We start from the raw sequence: 14,870 nt of genomic DNA on the forward strand, positions 1-14,870 counted from the left end.
TCAGTTGACTTTCTGAGCCAGATGTGAGATAGCAGATAGGAGGCTGGAGGGCAGGGCTGCTCTTCAGCGGGACCAGGACGGGCTGGAGAAGTGACTGGGGAGAAATCTCATGAAACTCGGGGTGGGATACCCTCTTGCACCAGGACCAACCATGAAACAGGACTTCGGGGTCTTGGGGGTGACAAGTTGTCCACGAGCCAGCGGTGGGACCGTGCCCCAAAGATATCAACCCCACACGGGGCTGCATTAGCAAGAGTGGAGAGGGGTGGGATTGCCCCCCTCCATCAGCCCGTGTGAGGCCATATCTGGATACGGGGACCAGTTTGGGGCTTCCCAGTACGAGGCAGACAGCGTCAGGCCACCAAACTGAAGCCCAAGATGGATTTAGAGATTGGGGTTATCCAGCCTGGAAAGGAGAAGGATCAAATCACTGTCTGCAATTGCCCAACGGGGTTAGAGAGAGGACATCAAATCTCTCCATGCCTCTCATTATAACATTTTAATTCTTTAATTATCCATTTAAGCTGTTTAAATGGAGCTCCTAGGCCCATAGTCAACCTTGCCCTGCTTTTGTCTGCTTTCCTAGGCATCCACTTTTGGGGACAGGCCAAGGACTTGATGGCCCTTCATCTGAACCCCTCTGTCTGTTGTATATTCTCAAGGAAAAAGTCCAATCTCTTGCTTGACTAAAGCCCAGTGCGTCAGGGATCACGCTGAGCCGACGCCAAAAGGAACAGTCCCATTTCTTTGTGTTCATTCCCAGGTCTGACTCCCCTTACGCGTTGAGTCAGGATCCAGCCGAGCTGCAAACGACTCCAACTCCTGGATTGCTGCTGACTTTTCACCCTCTCTGTTTTCCACAGACTTGCTGTGTTTGACAGTGCAGAAAACTCAGGCTTATCATCTCCCTGTGCAGTGGGTTTCAGAGAGGAACGAGGATGATTTTTCCTTCCTCCAGTTATTTGAAGCAACTTTCAAAGAAAACCCACGGAAAAAAGAAAAAGAAAACACACAAGGCAGAAACGACTTAGAATTGCACATTTACTTTTAATTCCCCGTCGGTGCGAGTTTGCAGGCACCGAGGAACAATCATTTAGTGATTAAAAGATCAAAGTATATTTTAAGGCACGGAAATGGTCCCATTTTCCACTAAAGGAAAGGAACTTGAACACCGCTACCCTTTCATTTGAGGCTTGGGCTGGAGGGAAGATGTTGTCCTTGATGACAGGGTAGGTGCCAGCTCCAGCAGCTGTGTCTGTATTTTGCATTAAACATGTAAACAATCATTGAGGTTGGGATATGCCTGGGGGGTCCCCCTTGATTCCTTTTCTACGTTGTCCCTGGCAAATAGTCTGTCTGGTCCCACCAATTCCCCTCTGTCCGGTGGCTCCATCTCCAGTTATGGTAGCACCTGGGATGGAGAGATGGGTCTAAGGCTGTCCAGACCCTCCAGCCCAGGGCAGGAATTTCTGGAGGGTCATCAGAGCTCGGAGCCATGCGAAAGCTTTGCAGAGCTCCTGCTCCACACAGCGTTTTGCATAGCCCACCTTTCTTGTAGCACCCAGAGCCACAAAGGCTTATGGTGGAACTGGGACAAAACTCAGCCCCTGGTTTGTTTCCCAGGGGTGAGTGGATGGGGGGTTTATTTTTTTTTTTCCTGTGCCTTGGGAAAAAAGTGTGAGGAGAACATCCTCCATCACCAGGAACCATGGGTAGACTGCCTCCCCTTTGAAAGAAGCCTGCAGAAAAGCAAAGATTTGTGCTTTGCTCACAGCATCAAAAAACACCACTCTCCCTTCCTGACAGTTCAAGCAGATTCGTATCCTCTGGGGGACATTGTGTAGGGCCAAGGGGGTGACATCAGGAGAGGTCAGAGCCTGGTACCCATCTCTGCTGTGACACAGCGCCCATATCCCCGCTTCGGGCTTCAGGGGAAACCAACTCTCCCTTGGCACCGACTCCTTGGCCACCCCAATGGCCCACATGCCTTCTCCATAGATCTCCACTTCCCAGCAGTGCCAACCCGACGTGAAGCCCCTCGAGCCCAGCACGCAGGGATGGGCTTTGAACCTCTCCGGGCTGGAGGGCAGGACCTGCTCATAGCTTCCCCACCACATGACCCTGCAGTCTTCCACAAGGTAGAGTTCAGCATTGGCCGTCTTCAGGTCCAACGTCATCTGTGCTGGAGGTGGAGAGAGAGTCAGGCTCATTGCAGCAGATTTGGGGGGGCACAGGGCTTTTTCTTTCCCTTCCCATCCATCCGATCCAGGTGGGACCCCCTCAGGCATTGCCTCATGGTGGGACCAGGGTGGGAGAAGGAGGAAAGGAGGCAGCAGAGCAGTTTAGGTTAATCTTTGGGGGCAGCAGAGCTTGATTTACTATATTTTTTTATTTCATATGCTGGATTGGTTGGGCACATGCTCCGTTCACTTACTTCTTAAAGGAAGTTTGAACTCCAGTATGCCTAGAGGAAAGAGAAAGATGTGAGAGATGTGAGAGGCAGAAAGATAAATTGGTCTGATTCTGGATTTCTGCAAAAATCCAGAGGGTCAGGAACAAGCTTGGGGGAATGTAGAGAAACTTGAGGAGGGAGAGAAGAAAAACAGGACTACACATATGAAATTCCCCCACGCACAGAGGGGCTGCCGCAAAGAAAACGAAGGCAACGACGCATTGGAGCGTGTCTGCAGTGAGGAGCACGGGAGAGCAGCGAGACACTATCTCCACGTAGTTAATGTGAAATATGTGGGACCCAATGCAACAGCAGCAGCAGGCAGGTAGTATCAGACTAACACCAGCTGCTCATTCGCAACCTCATTATTTCATCTTGAAAAAAAATCCCTCGTTCAACAACCAGGATGTATTTCTTTCACGTGGCTTCACTCCATCCCTCCCCACCAAGAAGCACGATGACATTTTCCTTTCCGGACCTGCACACGGTACCTTGAAATTTCTCCATAGCCTCCTTGACGACTGCGGTTTTCTCTGTGAAATCACAGAATTTCTTTTCCAGCTCAGGGGAAATATCGAGCGGCTGCGAGAACATTTCCCTCTCACACCTGGAAGGAAAGAGGGGGTGTATTTACTCCTGGTTGTAGTTTGCTACTCAATGTTTTATCAGCAGTCAGCGGGGAGAATTAGCGGAGGGAAGATGATGGGTCTGCACCGTTTCGCACATCTTAGACAGCAAATTACACAACACGATCACACATCCCCCTTGTAGCTGTTTATTGATTTGCTTCAGCTGTGAAAGGATGGGGTGGTTGTGTCAGGGTCCTAATGGGAACCAACACCCCTGAGCAGACCCACCTGGGACCCCACACCCCCGCCCATGGTCCAGGGGCTCTATTTAAGCTCAGCCCTGAAGCATTTAGCCCTTTTGCAAGCTGCTTTGGAGGAGCATTCATGGACCCTGCTGATCCGCCCCGTGGGTTGCCTTCTTGGCTTGCCCCCAGCCCTGCCCATGGACCTGCCCGATGCTCTTCCCAGCCCTGCTTGGCTCTCCTTGCTCAGGTACGTGGAATGGGGTTATGGCTGGTGACGTCTCCGCTCCCTGTACGGTTGCGTGCAGCTCCGTAGGGAGCCACCAGCCCTTGCTGCACCCTGATAACTTGTTCCAGGAAGATGCTCATTTTTGTTACACTGAGCTATTTCTTCAGCAGTGGCTTAAAAGTCTTCCCCAACATGCCCCCACCAGATATTCACTTGAAGAGTGTAGGAACCTGTGCCCTTCCGAAATGGAGCCCTGTCCTCCTAGTTCAGCCCGTGCAGGTGACTGAGCCGTCAGTGCCAGTACATGTCTGAATTTATCATTAATTAAGTAGAGAGGAAGAGCCCTCCTTCCAAACCCCAGTGTCCTCAGTCAAGTCCAAGGGCTATATTGCAGAAGGGCCAACCTGTCCCTACATGATTTCTCCCAGTATCCTGCCACAAAGCTGCTCTATTGTGGTGAAGTTTTGGTAGGAGAAGGACCACATACCTGCTCAAGGTAGTTTTGATGTCCTAGATGAGAGAGAAAAAGAGACTTAGTGACCTGGAATACCTCCCCTTGGAGTACGAGGGCCCCACTGTAATGAAATCCCTCTTTTAGCATGTTGGGGTATAAAAGCGAGAGCTGGCGACCAAGCTGGTGCTCAATCAGTGCCTGCACAGCAATTTTGGGAAGCCTGGGGTCTCACCTTCAGGAGTTCATAGTCTGGCTGCTGGCATATCCTCTCCATCTCCCCAATCAGCATGCCCAGGCTCGTGGTCTCCTCCAAAAGCCTGTTGAGGATTTCTTCATGCGCTTTCATTATCTCTGCGTCCAGCTGCTCCAGCTCGGCCAGCAGAAACGACTCCTGCTCCTCCAGTAACTTGTGCAGCTGCTTATATTCGGTCACAATCTTCTGCTTTTCAGCTTCTCTCCTCTTCTGCCAAGGACAAGCCAAAGCGGGTAAAGGAAAGCATCAAGGGGGGCAAGAACATCAAGCGGGACAAGAACATCAAGAGTCAATGGTGGGTCAAGCATTAGTGGGATCCACCAAAAAGATGCATTTGGGGAAGATACAAACCCACTCTTCCTTCCCCACACCCCATGGGTGATACTCAAGGGGTGTTCCTCCCTTCTTCCCCCATCCTCTGCCAAGGAAAACTGATGGGCACCTACGGTGTAGTCCTGGACGCTGTCTTCTCTATACCCCATGGAAGATTGAAGTGCCTTTTGCTCTAATTTCAGAAACTGCAGTTGGGTCTGAATTCGTTCCTGAGAGGAAAGAAATAAGTCCCTCGTTTAATGGCATCATTGTCTGGCATCAGAGGTAGGCTCTTTGTTATTACACCACCAATGGTCCTTCCTGGTTCACAGCTGGCTCGAAACTCATTCTGGGTCTTTCCAGCTTCTTTATTGTAGGAATAAACCGATTTCAGGTTGGCCTGAGCTGCCTGCAGAGGCATCATTGCTGGAAAGTACTTTGTCAGGGGTGAAGCCAAGAGGGGAAAAAAAAGCTCAATGCAAAATTAGAGGCAGGCTCATTCCCGATTGCAAGCAGGCCAGCTGAGGAGCTTTCACATCTAACACCAGCTGGTCCGCAGCAGCAGGAGACAGACGGGTCTGGCACCTGCATCTGCTGCTGATGTAAGAAATTTTCGACCTCTGGAGGGTGGCGTTTTGCTGTGAGCAGGGCCATTTAGCCGGGAGAAATAACACCTTCGTTTGAAAAGTGGTTTTTGTTTTTTTTCTCTTAGCTTAGTCTTAGGTCAGATGCTGGTAATTGATGTAAAGCTTTTAGAATAAAAAAAAAAAATTACAAATAAGGAGCTGAGGGTGAAGATGGGGGGGGAGTTAATTTCTTTGGAAATTCAGTTATGGTTGCAAATCTCATGGATTTTGGCATGACTTGCTGTGCTCAGCAGAAGCAATGGGGAACTCTTGACTGCTCTTGAAGTAAGTGTTGGGAAGTTTTGTGACACCCGTAACTGTTTCAAAGCTATTAACTTCCCCCTTTTTTTTCTTTTTTTTTTTTTATCCAAGGTCAAGGAGATTTCGGGGAGCTGTGGGGTAGGAGAAGGGCTGAGGATCTCTTTTTCTTTTTTCCTACTGGTCTTCAGCATAGCTGATCTTGATAAGGGACCCACATCCTGCAGAAGAGAGCCATTTATGGCTGCTGGATAAACAAACCCTCATGAGGCTCAGTAAACACCCAGCATCGCAAATCATGAGATTAAAAGATTACACGGGGATTGTGGTGGTGAGAAATCATACGCATCTGTTTCTTACTCTTCCCTAAGCCTGTGGCTGAACCCTGGGGGAGATGACTCCTTGGCCCCCAAGAGCGTGGCGCTCCTATGTCCTCCTCTTCCTCTGGGCAGGTAATGCCACCTCAATAGTTGATATCAAGAGACAAGGATGGATGAGTCCACAGGTGGTTTATCCCACAGCCCAAAGGCTGTACAGGTATCTGCACCCATCAAGAGCAGCAACACCAGGAATTTCTGGCCCTTTGTGCGTCACCGTGCCCATAAACCCCTCACCTTGTACTCCTGGGCAGCCTCGTCCACAGGAACCACAGAATGGTTACGGTGCACCTTGGACCTGTCGCACACCATGCAGATAAGCCTTTCCTCGTCTTCGCAGAAGAGCTTCAGGGCTTCCTGGTGCTCCTTGCACAAGTTCTCCCCTCTTTCCACCTCTCTGACCGATTGCAGGTTCAAGTTCTTAGCTATTTCAATAATGTTGGCCAACTCCCAGTTGGGTCGGAGGCTCTCCTGGGGCACCGTCTCCCTGCACCGGGGGCAGGAGAAGTTGGTGGTCAGTCCTTTCCAGTTCTGAGTGATGCACGCCCGGCAAAAGCTGTGCCCACAGTGGATGGACACGGGGTCTTGGAAAAGTTCCAGGCAGATGGAGCAGGAGACTTCATCCTGGAGGTTTTCCACAGACATCCTGGCTGCCATGGCGAGCGACCAAGTTTGTTGCACTTTCGAACGATCAGGAAGGAGAGAGATTTCCTGATTCTAAGCCATTGGTTAAACGGAGGTCCAGCCCCTTTCTAGCAGGGCTTATGGCAATATATTTACTTATGGTGCTCTGCCGGTGCTGGGAAGTAGCAGTTAGACAACTGGGGAGGAAGACAATTAGAGATGTCCATCCCGTTTTTACCCTTTCCTGAAGCACTGGGATTTTTCAGTCTCCAAATCCTGTCCTTTGAATCAGTGGATTTGGTGACTCAACAGCAGCCAGAACAGGAGCTTCACACCTTACTAGCACCTAAGAGAGGTTGTGGTGCAGCTGGGGTGGGAGACAATCACTGGCTGAAAATGCTTCTGAGATATCGGGAGTGACGAGGTCCAAGGCTTGGGAAGGACCTCAGCACCCTTCGAGACAGCATCTGTAGAGCTGTTTGGGAGGACTCTAACACCTCTTGGGTGACCCTAAGGGTTCAAATGTACAATTTGCTGTGGGGCAGGGCCTTCCTGGATGTCAGAAGAAATTTCTGCCACTTCTGACCCTTGGGACATCAGCTTTGTCCTTGGGGTAAGGTGGGACATCAGACTAACACCCTGCAGAGACTGCTGTGGATCAAAGATGCTTATGTGTTCCTGGAGATTGCTGGTGCCTCCAAGACCTTGCAAGGTCCCAGCAGGTTTCTCTGATCTGCAGCGACATAGCTGAGCGTCTGGACTGATGCTTTTCCTTCCTTCTCCTGCTCTTTAAATGCTTTTATTTTGAAAAATTGTTGCTGTCCCTTCTTTCCAGCATCATTCATTTGCCATTGCCTTTCAACCCGTTTCCAGTCCAGGTGGTTTTCAGGCACATAAGCAGGAAGAGTCATTGCTGTTCCCTCCCATCACAGCTGTGATGAAGGAAGAAAGGCTTCGTGAAGTGCTTTCATTTGAGCTTTACAAGAAACAGGTCAAGAGAGGGCAGCAAAGCCACCAGGGTTTGCCATGCTGGTGGCGGCACAGCACTATTTTCCCAGTTTCTCTCTAACAAGAAAGAGAAAACAGCCCTTGAAATATAGAAAGACGCTTTAATACAGCCATTTTGCATATAAAAATTTATAGAAAACTGTTTACTAAGCCTCCTGACTCAAACGTGTGTATATAAATTGCAGAAAGGCAATTCTGTTCATCTTTTCTCCTCCAACCTCTGATTTCTCCCACCCCACAACTCGGAGAAAGGCAGCTGAAATCCACGGGGTTCAACACCAAAGCCTTAAAATGGGTATGTTCTTGCCAGCGCTGTGAGGTTTTTGGCTCATAAGAGGTCTTGGTGGGGAAAATAGCAGATATTACACTTAATTCAGTGGTATCCTCTTTTCCTTTCTAGCAACTAAACCAGGAACCAGAGCCAGCTTCTTCAGCCCTGCAGGAATGTCATTGTTGAATGTCAACAGTCAACACTGTTGAATGTCAAGGTACGGAAAAATCGGAAAGGATGGGAGAAGAATAGAAGGGATTAAAGCTGTGAAATTGGTGTCCCAGGGGCTGTTGCACAAATTATAGGCTTCGTTTTCCTGCTCGTCCCAGGGTGACATTCCCCAGCAAAACCTTGGAGAGTACCCAAATGTTAAAAAAAAATCCAGAGGTCTGCCCAAGATGATCCCTTCTCAATCTGCTCCTCTCAAAAACCCCATGAGACTGAGATTCAAAGTGGACACCGGGACTCATTTGCTCCCCTTTATTCTTTACCATCCATAGAGTCCCAAAATATAGTGTGGTTTCCTGGATCAAACCAAAGGCTTGTCCAGAGCACGTAATGTCCATCTTGCTGCCCGTGCTGTCTCAGGGAGCCAGCTGGATCCTGGACTCCCAAACCCAGAAGAAAGGCAGGATTTTCTCTCCGTTGAAAGAAGTCGGAGGAAAAGCAAAAGCCAAGGTCTCGTTATCGGCATCAAAGAAAGCCACGTGTCCCTTCTCGTAATCCAGAGAGACCCGGATAGTCCTTGGCCTCCCATTCAGAGGTTGAACTGTTTCGAAGGAGGTGAAAGCTTGAAACCTGTCCCCACAGATGCCAACAGCCCAAATCCCCTGGGAAGGGTCGAGGTTAATCCAACCCTTTCTCCACGCCGAGTCTCTGGCTACCCCCACAGCCCAAAATCCCCTGCTCCCCAGCTGCACTTCCCAGTAGTGCCTCCCCACCGTGAAGCCTTCGCAACCCAACACGGAGCAGTAGGTATCAAATCTCTGGGGATTGTTGGGCAAATTCTGGGGCGTTTCATCCCACCTCACGCTCCTCCGGTCCTCGGAGAGGATGAGGTGGGGGTTTGCTGTGTCTGGATCCAGAGTCACGTTTGCTGATGGGAAGGAAAGCACGAGAGAAGAAAAACAGGGTGTCAGAGGGAAGGTGATGGATATTTCTCTCCATCTGCACCCTCCTGGTTTTTTGCAGGGATGAACTCTTGGCCTGACCGAAACTGTTCTTTAAAGGCTTTCTCCATGAAATATGCCATCCAGATCTATTTAAAGGCTCTAATGATTTGTACTTTTTTTAATTCCGGGGGAATAGAAATTCATCTTGCCAACACAGCAGGAAAGTGTGAATTCCCTGCTTTTGCTGTCTTTTCTCACTTGGGTCCCCTTTTTCACCCCAGTATACCTCCAGTCTCCCGCGACTTACCCCATTGCACATCCAGTTCAACTGGGAGACTCTCTGGAAGGAGAGAGGAGGAGAGAAGTGCTGTTAGTTTGTTTATGGGGGAGAGGGAGTGTTTTAGAAATGGGTAAATACGACAAGGTGCACTTTTCCCCTTGCAAAACCAGGAAAATCACCAGGTGAACAAGTCCAGCTCATGGATAGATGGACCTTCAAACCCAATATTGACCAGCTTTACGAGGATATTTCTTTAATTCAGAGTTGACTGCACCAATTACTAATTGGAGATCAGAGGAGGGAATGGGACAGTTATCTGAACATGGAGAACGGTCTCAAAATAGCTCATTCAGGGCTTATCTACACCACCATCCGTTTGCACGGTGTTGACTTTTCACGCTGACTCGCTCACGGGTGGCTAGATGTTACCTACAGCCTGTTTGGTTTAAATAGGGCCGGAATCAAGAATTTGATTCATTTCCTTCGTGTAACTAAAGGGAGGGGTTTGCTCTAGCCCTTCACATTACTCAAGCATTCAGACGCGTGTGCAAATACGTCTGAGAACACCGTTACCCTCCCTTTTCCAGCCCCAGATAGGAGGGTTATTGAGTAACTCATCGTTAGCATTCCTTAGCTGGGGCTTTATGCTGGTCATTGGCTAGTGTCCACTCCTCTCCAGCTGCAGAAGTGTGTTTAGATTTTCCCCTTCCTTTGTACCTCTGAATTTCCTCAGGGCTTCCTTCAGAACGATGTTTTTCTGAGATAAATCCTTGAGTCTCTTTTCCACTCTGGGAAACTTCTCTGTCAGTTGCTGGGAAGTCCTTGCTTCACACCTGGAAGGAGAAGACTTTTGTATTCCTTCCTTGCTTGAATGAGCTACGTAGAAACCCTGCTTAGAAAAGCTGCCGGGTAAGCTTATTTCTCCCCAGGCATCAGGTTGAGTCAGTTGAGACATTGCTGGGCATATTGGTGGTCCCAACGTCCCTGTGGAGGACACACAATTGCTCTGGACCTCCTCAATGGTGGGTATTGGCTTCCTCCAGCTGAATGGAGGAGGTGGTGGGGATGCGGTCTTGCCCCAGGGCCATCTCCTCCCTAGCTTCTTCCTCACCCTGAGCGCTGGGGACTCTAGTAGAGAGGATAACCCGTCCTGCTCCCCCATTCCTGTCCGCTTTGTGACACTGTCCTGGGGACAACTGTCCCCTCCGGAAAGGGAGAGCCACGTACCTGGCCAAGGCACTCCTGGCATCCTAAAGGAAAGAGAAGATGGGAATTAAACTTCGAGCGATCTTCAGGTCCGTTTCTATCTCCTATCTCCCTCAACTGTTGTTTGCAAGCACGCTTGGCTTGGTTTGGGTTTTGTTGTGTCAGCACAGAGCAAGATCAGGGATCTCGTACTCATACAGTGGCCCATTTGGTCCACGGCTAGAAGAAATGCTCAAATACAGCTGGTGGAATATCACGTCCACTTCCAAACACTGCTTCTGCTTGTGTCCTGCCTGACATGGTCTCTTGGGGAGGGAAAGTGGTCCTATGCTGGGTAGCCTCACTGTGGACTTAAGCCAGGATTCGTTTATTAGCTCTTGTCACAGTCCTGCAAGATGTGCATCAATCTCCCTTACTTTGCCTGGGTTTGGGAGGGAAACAGTTGGTGGACACTTCCAAGATGCTGAAAGACTAATTCTGGGGTCCTCCTCACCATGGGTTGGATATGACATAGCATAGCTCATTAACGTTGACGTGCGATGTACGGTTGGACTTGATGATCTTAGAGGTCTTTTCCAACCTTAATGATTCTATGATTCTATGGCTTCTTCATGAAATGAGCATCTAAATAAACTACACAAAATGTTGAGGCAAAGTGATTGGGGAGAGGGGGAAGAGACCGCCACCTCAACGGCACATTCAGAGCATTGCAAACTCCATTGCTCAACTCCTCGTTCTCACCTGCAGGGATTTATTCTCTGGCTGTGGGCTCATCCCTTCCAGCTCCCGGATGAGGTTGCCCAGGTGGGAGATCTCCACGGAGATCTTCCTATCGTTCTCGGTCTGGGTCTGCACTATCTGCTTCTCCACATCCTCCAGCCACATCAGGAGGAGACGTTCCTGCTCGTCCTGGAACTGGTGCAGCTGCTTAAACACCAACATGATTTTCCACCTCTCGGCTCTTGTCTGCTGCTGCGGGGAGGGATGAGAACAGAAAAAATCCAAGACCTATAAAACCTGGTTAAATAAAACAGGAGCAAGGACTGGTCTTTGGCCCTGAGGACAGTCTAAGTCCATAGCACGTGGCTCTGGGTCCCCTTTGAGCTTTATGTGATAAGATACCCTGTGGAGTCATAAAATACTTGTGGCCTTTTGGGGAGGTTGTTTTTATTTTTCAGCTCGAGAAACATGAGGGCAGTGTTGCTTCATGTTTTTCCCACAGCCTGGAGGAGACCGGGCGTTGCGTGCAGGCATCTGCGAGCGTTTGATGGGACAAATCCTGCTGGGATAGTGTTTGAGGACACTGGGGTGAGAGGAGGATTCAGTGGTGAGATCCTGCAGAGCTTGTTGGAAACGGTCCCTGGCACATGCAGTTCCCCAAAACTCCCAGGTCTTGGCATTGCGGGCTGGATGGGACAGGACTGAATCCGGGACAGGACCGAATCCAGGCCAGGGACTACGGCACGAGCAACCAGCAGCATGTTCATGGTGTTTTCCTTCCATCCCCACTTTATTTAGCAGGAAAGCCATTGCCCGGCTCTGCTCACCTTCACCCCGGCAGCCTCCCCCGTTCTCATGAAGCTGCAGTGAAACATCCGTCATGCTTTCTGCTTCTGCTTTTGAGGAAATCACCATCTCTCACTTCCTTAGAGCTACAGATCCATCCCCCAACCTCTGGTAGCCCAAAACAGAGCTGGGAGGTGGTGGAAACATCTGGCGTGGTGCATTCTCCAAAGGAGATGTGTCTGCATCTGGATGCTCAGATGCCCCAAGCTGCCACGAGAGCCACCACCCTCACCGGGACCCAGACAGCTACGCAGCAGTCGAAAAGCCCCATCGGGGTCTGAGTTGGACACAAGCACCCCCATGGACCTCATGCTTGGTGTGGCAGACCCATCTCCAGGACCGGTGGTAGAAAGCAGCTCTTGGGGTGCAGCGGCGAAGATGGAGAGGTCTGAAGCACCATCCCACCACCCCATTGTGCAAATCCGCCCAGGAGGACCCACGTGCCCATCTCCTCCGTCCAAAACATGGCTCATCTAAGCTACAAGCACCTCCCTTCGACCATTCGGAAACCACCTCGCTCTCCACTAGCGTTTTGTGGCTGCCAATTTCCCCTCGAGAAACATCTGCGTTTCATTCACGGGTCCCTCACCAAGATGGAGCAAGTGAGAGACGGGCCCATCTGGGTGGAGCAGCTGGAGACGTTTTCCTCCCCACTGCAAATTTAGGTGCCGATCCCAACATCTCTTAACCCGCAGATCAGACCTGCAGGAGACATCTCCGTGCATACAGCAGCAGCGAGTACCTACCAGATACTTCTGGCTTCTCTTCTCCCCAGTCAGTTTTAATCCTTGGAGCTTTTCTCTTTCATCCTTGAGGCTCTTCAGTTTGCTTTGGATTTGCTCCTGGGCGTAAAAAAAAAAAATGGTATTAATCTGCAGGTTGTGGGGGAGAGGGATGCAGGGCTTCAATGTTGCTCTAGCTGATTCCTGGTGTGTTCGAGCATGAGACCAGCAGAGCTTGGAAATATTTAAATATTCTTTATTCTGTTGCCCCGTTTCACCCCAGAACCTTTTCTATGAAGCATCTTGTGAATGAAGAGTCAAATAAAAGCAGTATTTAATATCGCAGACTCATTTACACCCCTGTTCTGGTCTTTGCCAGTTCCTTCTCCCAGCGTATTTGTCACCAGCTATTTTCTGCATTCACCGTAATCTGTTCTGCCTTGCTTGGCTCGTTTTATCCCCTCGTGAGCCCAACATCCTTTTTTTTTACCCTTAATCAGGTCCCCCAAATTGCTGCAACTTCCCATCCTCTGCAGAATCAGCGTTTCTGCCCAAACTTGTCACCTTCAGCTCCTTCTGCAGACCAAGGAATAAGATGAAAAATGTCTCCAGAGTTTGTTTTTAGGAGGAGATAAATGGCACCTTGGAAATGTCTGGGGTTTAACATCTACTCCTCAAAGACCCTCCCATGACAAATGCCGGCGGACGTTTGCGGCGCACCCATCCCACCCTGACCCCCTCTTAATTTTCATCAGCTTATTTTCTCCCTCCTGCCCCTCGCTTCTTCTTTCCAACCCCTCATCTTGTTTCGTGCTCGCGGCGTGACTAATGTCACCTTTCACCTCCCCATTCCCAGTCATTTCTTCCCCTGTGGGCAGGATGAAATGTCACCGAGCTTCCTCCGCACAAGCACCGACTCCTCCTCCTCCTCCTCCTGACCCCATCCTCCCTCAAGGGAATTAAAAATGCCTCCCAGCATGGTCGCGGTTATCCTGAGAGAGTTGCTCAGAAAGAAATTCCTTCGGGGAGAGATTTACAGCGGAAAGGACAAGCCATCTGGGATTTCCAATCTGATTCTTGCACAAAGATGAGCGGCGAGAGCCGTGCCTGTGCACAAGTGAGTGAAGGTGGGGTCCAGCTCTGCTAATTTGGGTATTTTCTATGAGCTACCGGCCTCAGCTTCCTCTGTGGTCCCTGGAGAGGGTGACAGCAAATCAAGCGGTGGCTTTTTGTCAAGGAATCCAAGCTGACAAGGTCACCCTTAAATTGAAATCCCACTTTGGAGGTTGCGGTGAAAATCAGGTTTTTAACCAATTCGTGCCATCTGGGGGTGACCCCAAGAGTGGCTTTTGCTGGCGGGCTGGGTCTGACCCAGCACCCTGAATTCTCTGCCTGCCCCCCAGCTGAGCTGTGCCCCTCACCAGGCATCTGGGCGCCTGCAGAGCCGGGTGGCTGCATCACAGGGCTGGAGCCAAAGCAGCGATGCAAAACAGCTCCAGCCAGATGATTTACCGGCTCAGCCCAACCTGCTCCATCCCGAATTTTGCCAAATCCTACGGGACATCCTTCCCAATATCCTTGGGAAGATGGAGAAGCCCCTGGCTAGCAGACCTCAGCCTCTGATGGGCCAAAAAAAACCCCCAAAAAACCCCAAACTTTACGGCAAAGCACAGCGCTGTGATTTCTTACTTTGCATTCCTGGGCGGCTTCTTCGATGGGGGCGACGGTGTGAGCGCGGTGAGCGTGGGAGCGGTCGCACACCACGCAGATGGCCGTCCGGTCCTCCTGGCAGAAGAGTTTGAGGGGTTCCTGATGTTTCGGGCACAGGCTGCCCGCTCCGGCCGCGTACCCTGCCCTCGAGCTCAGCTTCTTGGCGATCTCCGCCAGGTTTCTTAACTCACGGTTTGGTCGAAATTTTCTTTTCTGGGCAATTCCTCGGCATTGGGGACAAGCAAATCTCCGGTCCGATTTTCCCGAGCATCGCGTGATGCAGTCCCGGCAGAAGCTGTGCCCGCAGTTGATGGACACGGGGTCGCTGAAATAATCCAGGCAGATGGAGCAAGATGCTTCTTTCTGCAGACTCTCCAGCGGGTCGCACTCGGCCATGGCTGAAGAAGAATGACACGATTACTTTTGCTTCATTTAATTCTTTTTTTTTTTTTTCGGCAGCAGCTGGGAGTTTCCTTCTCGATTAGCCTTTGCTATCTGAACTGGGAGGTCTTGTTTGAAAAGTGCAGCCTCGTAAAGGATGTAAAAGGAAGGAGGGGCGGAGAAAGGGGAATTTCGGGGCTGTTTTCTGCGCGAAACGC

General features: G+C 50.3%; 2 protein-coding genes across 2 annotated transcripts; both read right to left on the minus strand.

Annotated features, from left to right (window-relative positions):
* Positions 1-397: 397 nt before the first annotated feature.
* On the minus strand, positions 398-6,429 carry LOC104072395 (E3 ubiquitin-protein ligase TRIM39-like). The gene is made up of 8 exons (XM_009587329.1): positions 6,010-6,429; positions 4,642-4,741; positions 4,179-4,396; positions 3,980-4,002; positions 2,944-3,059; positions 2,435-2,464; positions 1,773-2,182; positions 398-406 (listed from the first exon to the last, which is right to left on the minus strand). Exons 1-8 carry the CDS (start codon positions 6,427-6,429, stop codon positions 398-400), a joined length of 1,326 nt encoding a protein of 441 aa, XP_009585624.1.
* A 1,830-nt stretch (positions 6,430-8,259) lies between these two features.
* Positions 8,260-14,667, minus strand: TRIM64C (tripartite motif containing 64C). Its single transcript, XM_009587284.1, has 7 exons — positions 14,251-14,667; positions 12,586-12,681; positions 11,015-11,245; positions 10,295-10,317; positions 9,785-9,900; positions 9,095-9,127; positions 8,260-8,771 (listed from the first exon to the last, which is right to left on the minus strand). The coding sequence occupies exons 1-7, from the start codon at positions 14,665-14,667 to the stop codon at positions 8,260-8,262; spliced, it is 1,428 nt and encodes a 475-aa protein (XP_009585579.1).
* Positions 14,668-14,870: the final 203 nt, after the last annotated feature.

This window comes from Fulmarus glacialis, unplaced genomic scaffold (assembly GCF_000690835.1).
Source record: "Fulmarus glacialis isolate BGI_N327 unplaced genomic scaffold, ASM69083v1 scaffold28880, whole genome shotgun sequence".
NCBI classification, from domain to species: domain Eukaryota; kingdom Metazoa; phylum Chordata; class Aves; order Procellariiformes; family Procellariidae; genus Fulmarus; species Fulmarus glacialis.

Coding starts and splice junctions, on each gene's coding strand:
- TRIM64C (XM_009587284.1), bottom strand. CDS start 14,667: ATGGCCGAGTGCGACCCGCTGGAGAGTCTGCAGAAAGAAGCATCTTGC. Junction 11,246..12,585: donor AGAGAAGCCAGAAGTATCTG/GTAGGTACTCGC, acceptor CCCTCCCCGCAG/CAGCAGACAAGAGCCGAGAG. Junction 10,318..11,014: donor CAGAGAATAAATCCCTGCAG/GTGAGAACGAGG, acceptor TCTTTCCTTTAG/GATGCCAGGAGTGCCTTGGC.
- LOC104072395 (XM_009587329.1), bottom strand. CDS start 6,429: ATGGCAGCCAGGATGTCTGTGGAAAACCTCCAGGATGAAGTCTCCTGC. Junction 4,397..4,641: donor CGTCCAGGACTACACCGTAG/GTGCCCATCAGT, acceptor AGAGGAGAGAAG/CTGAAAAGCAGAAGATTGTG. Junction 3,060..3,979: donor ATCAAAACTACCTTGAGCAG/GTATGTGGTCCT, acceptor CTTTCCTTCCAG/GTGTGAGAGGGAAATGTTCT.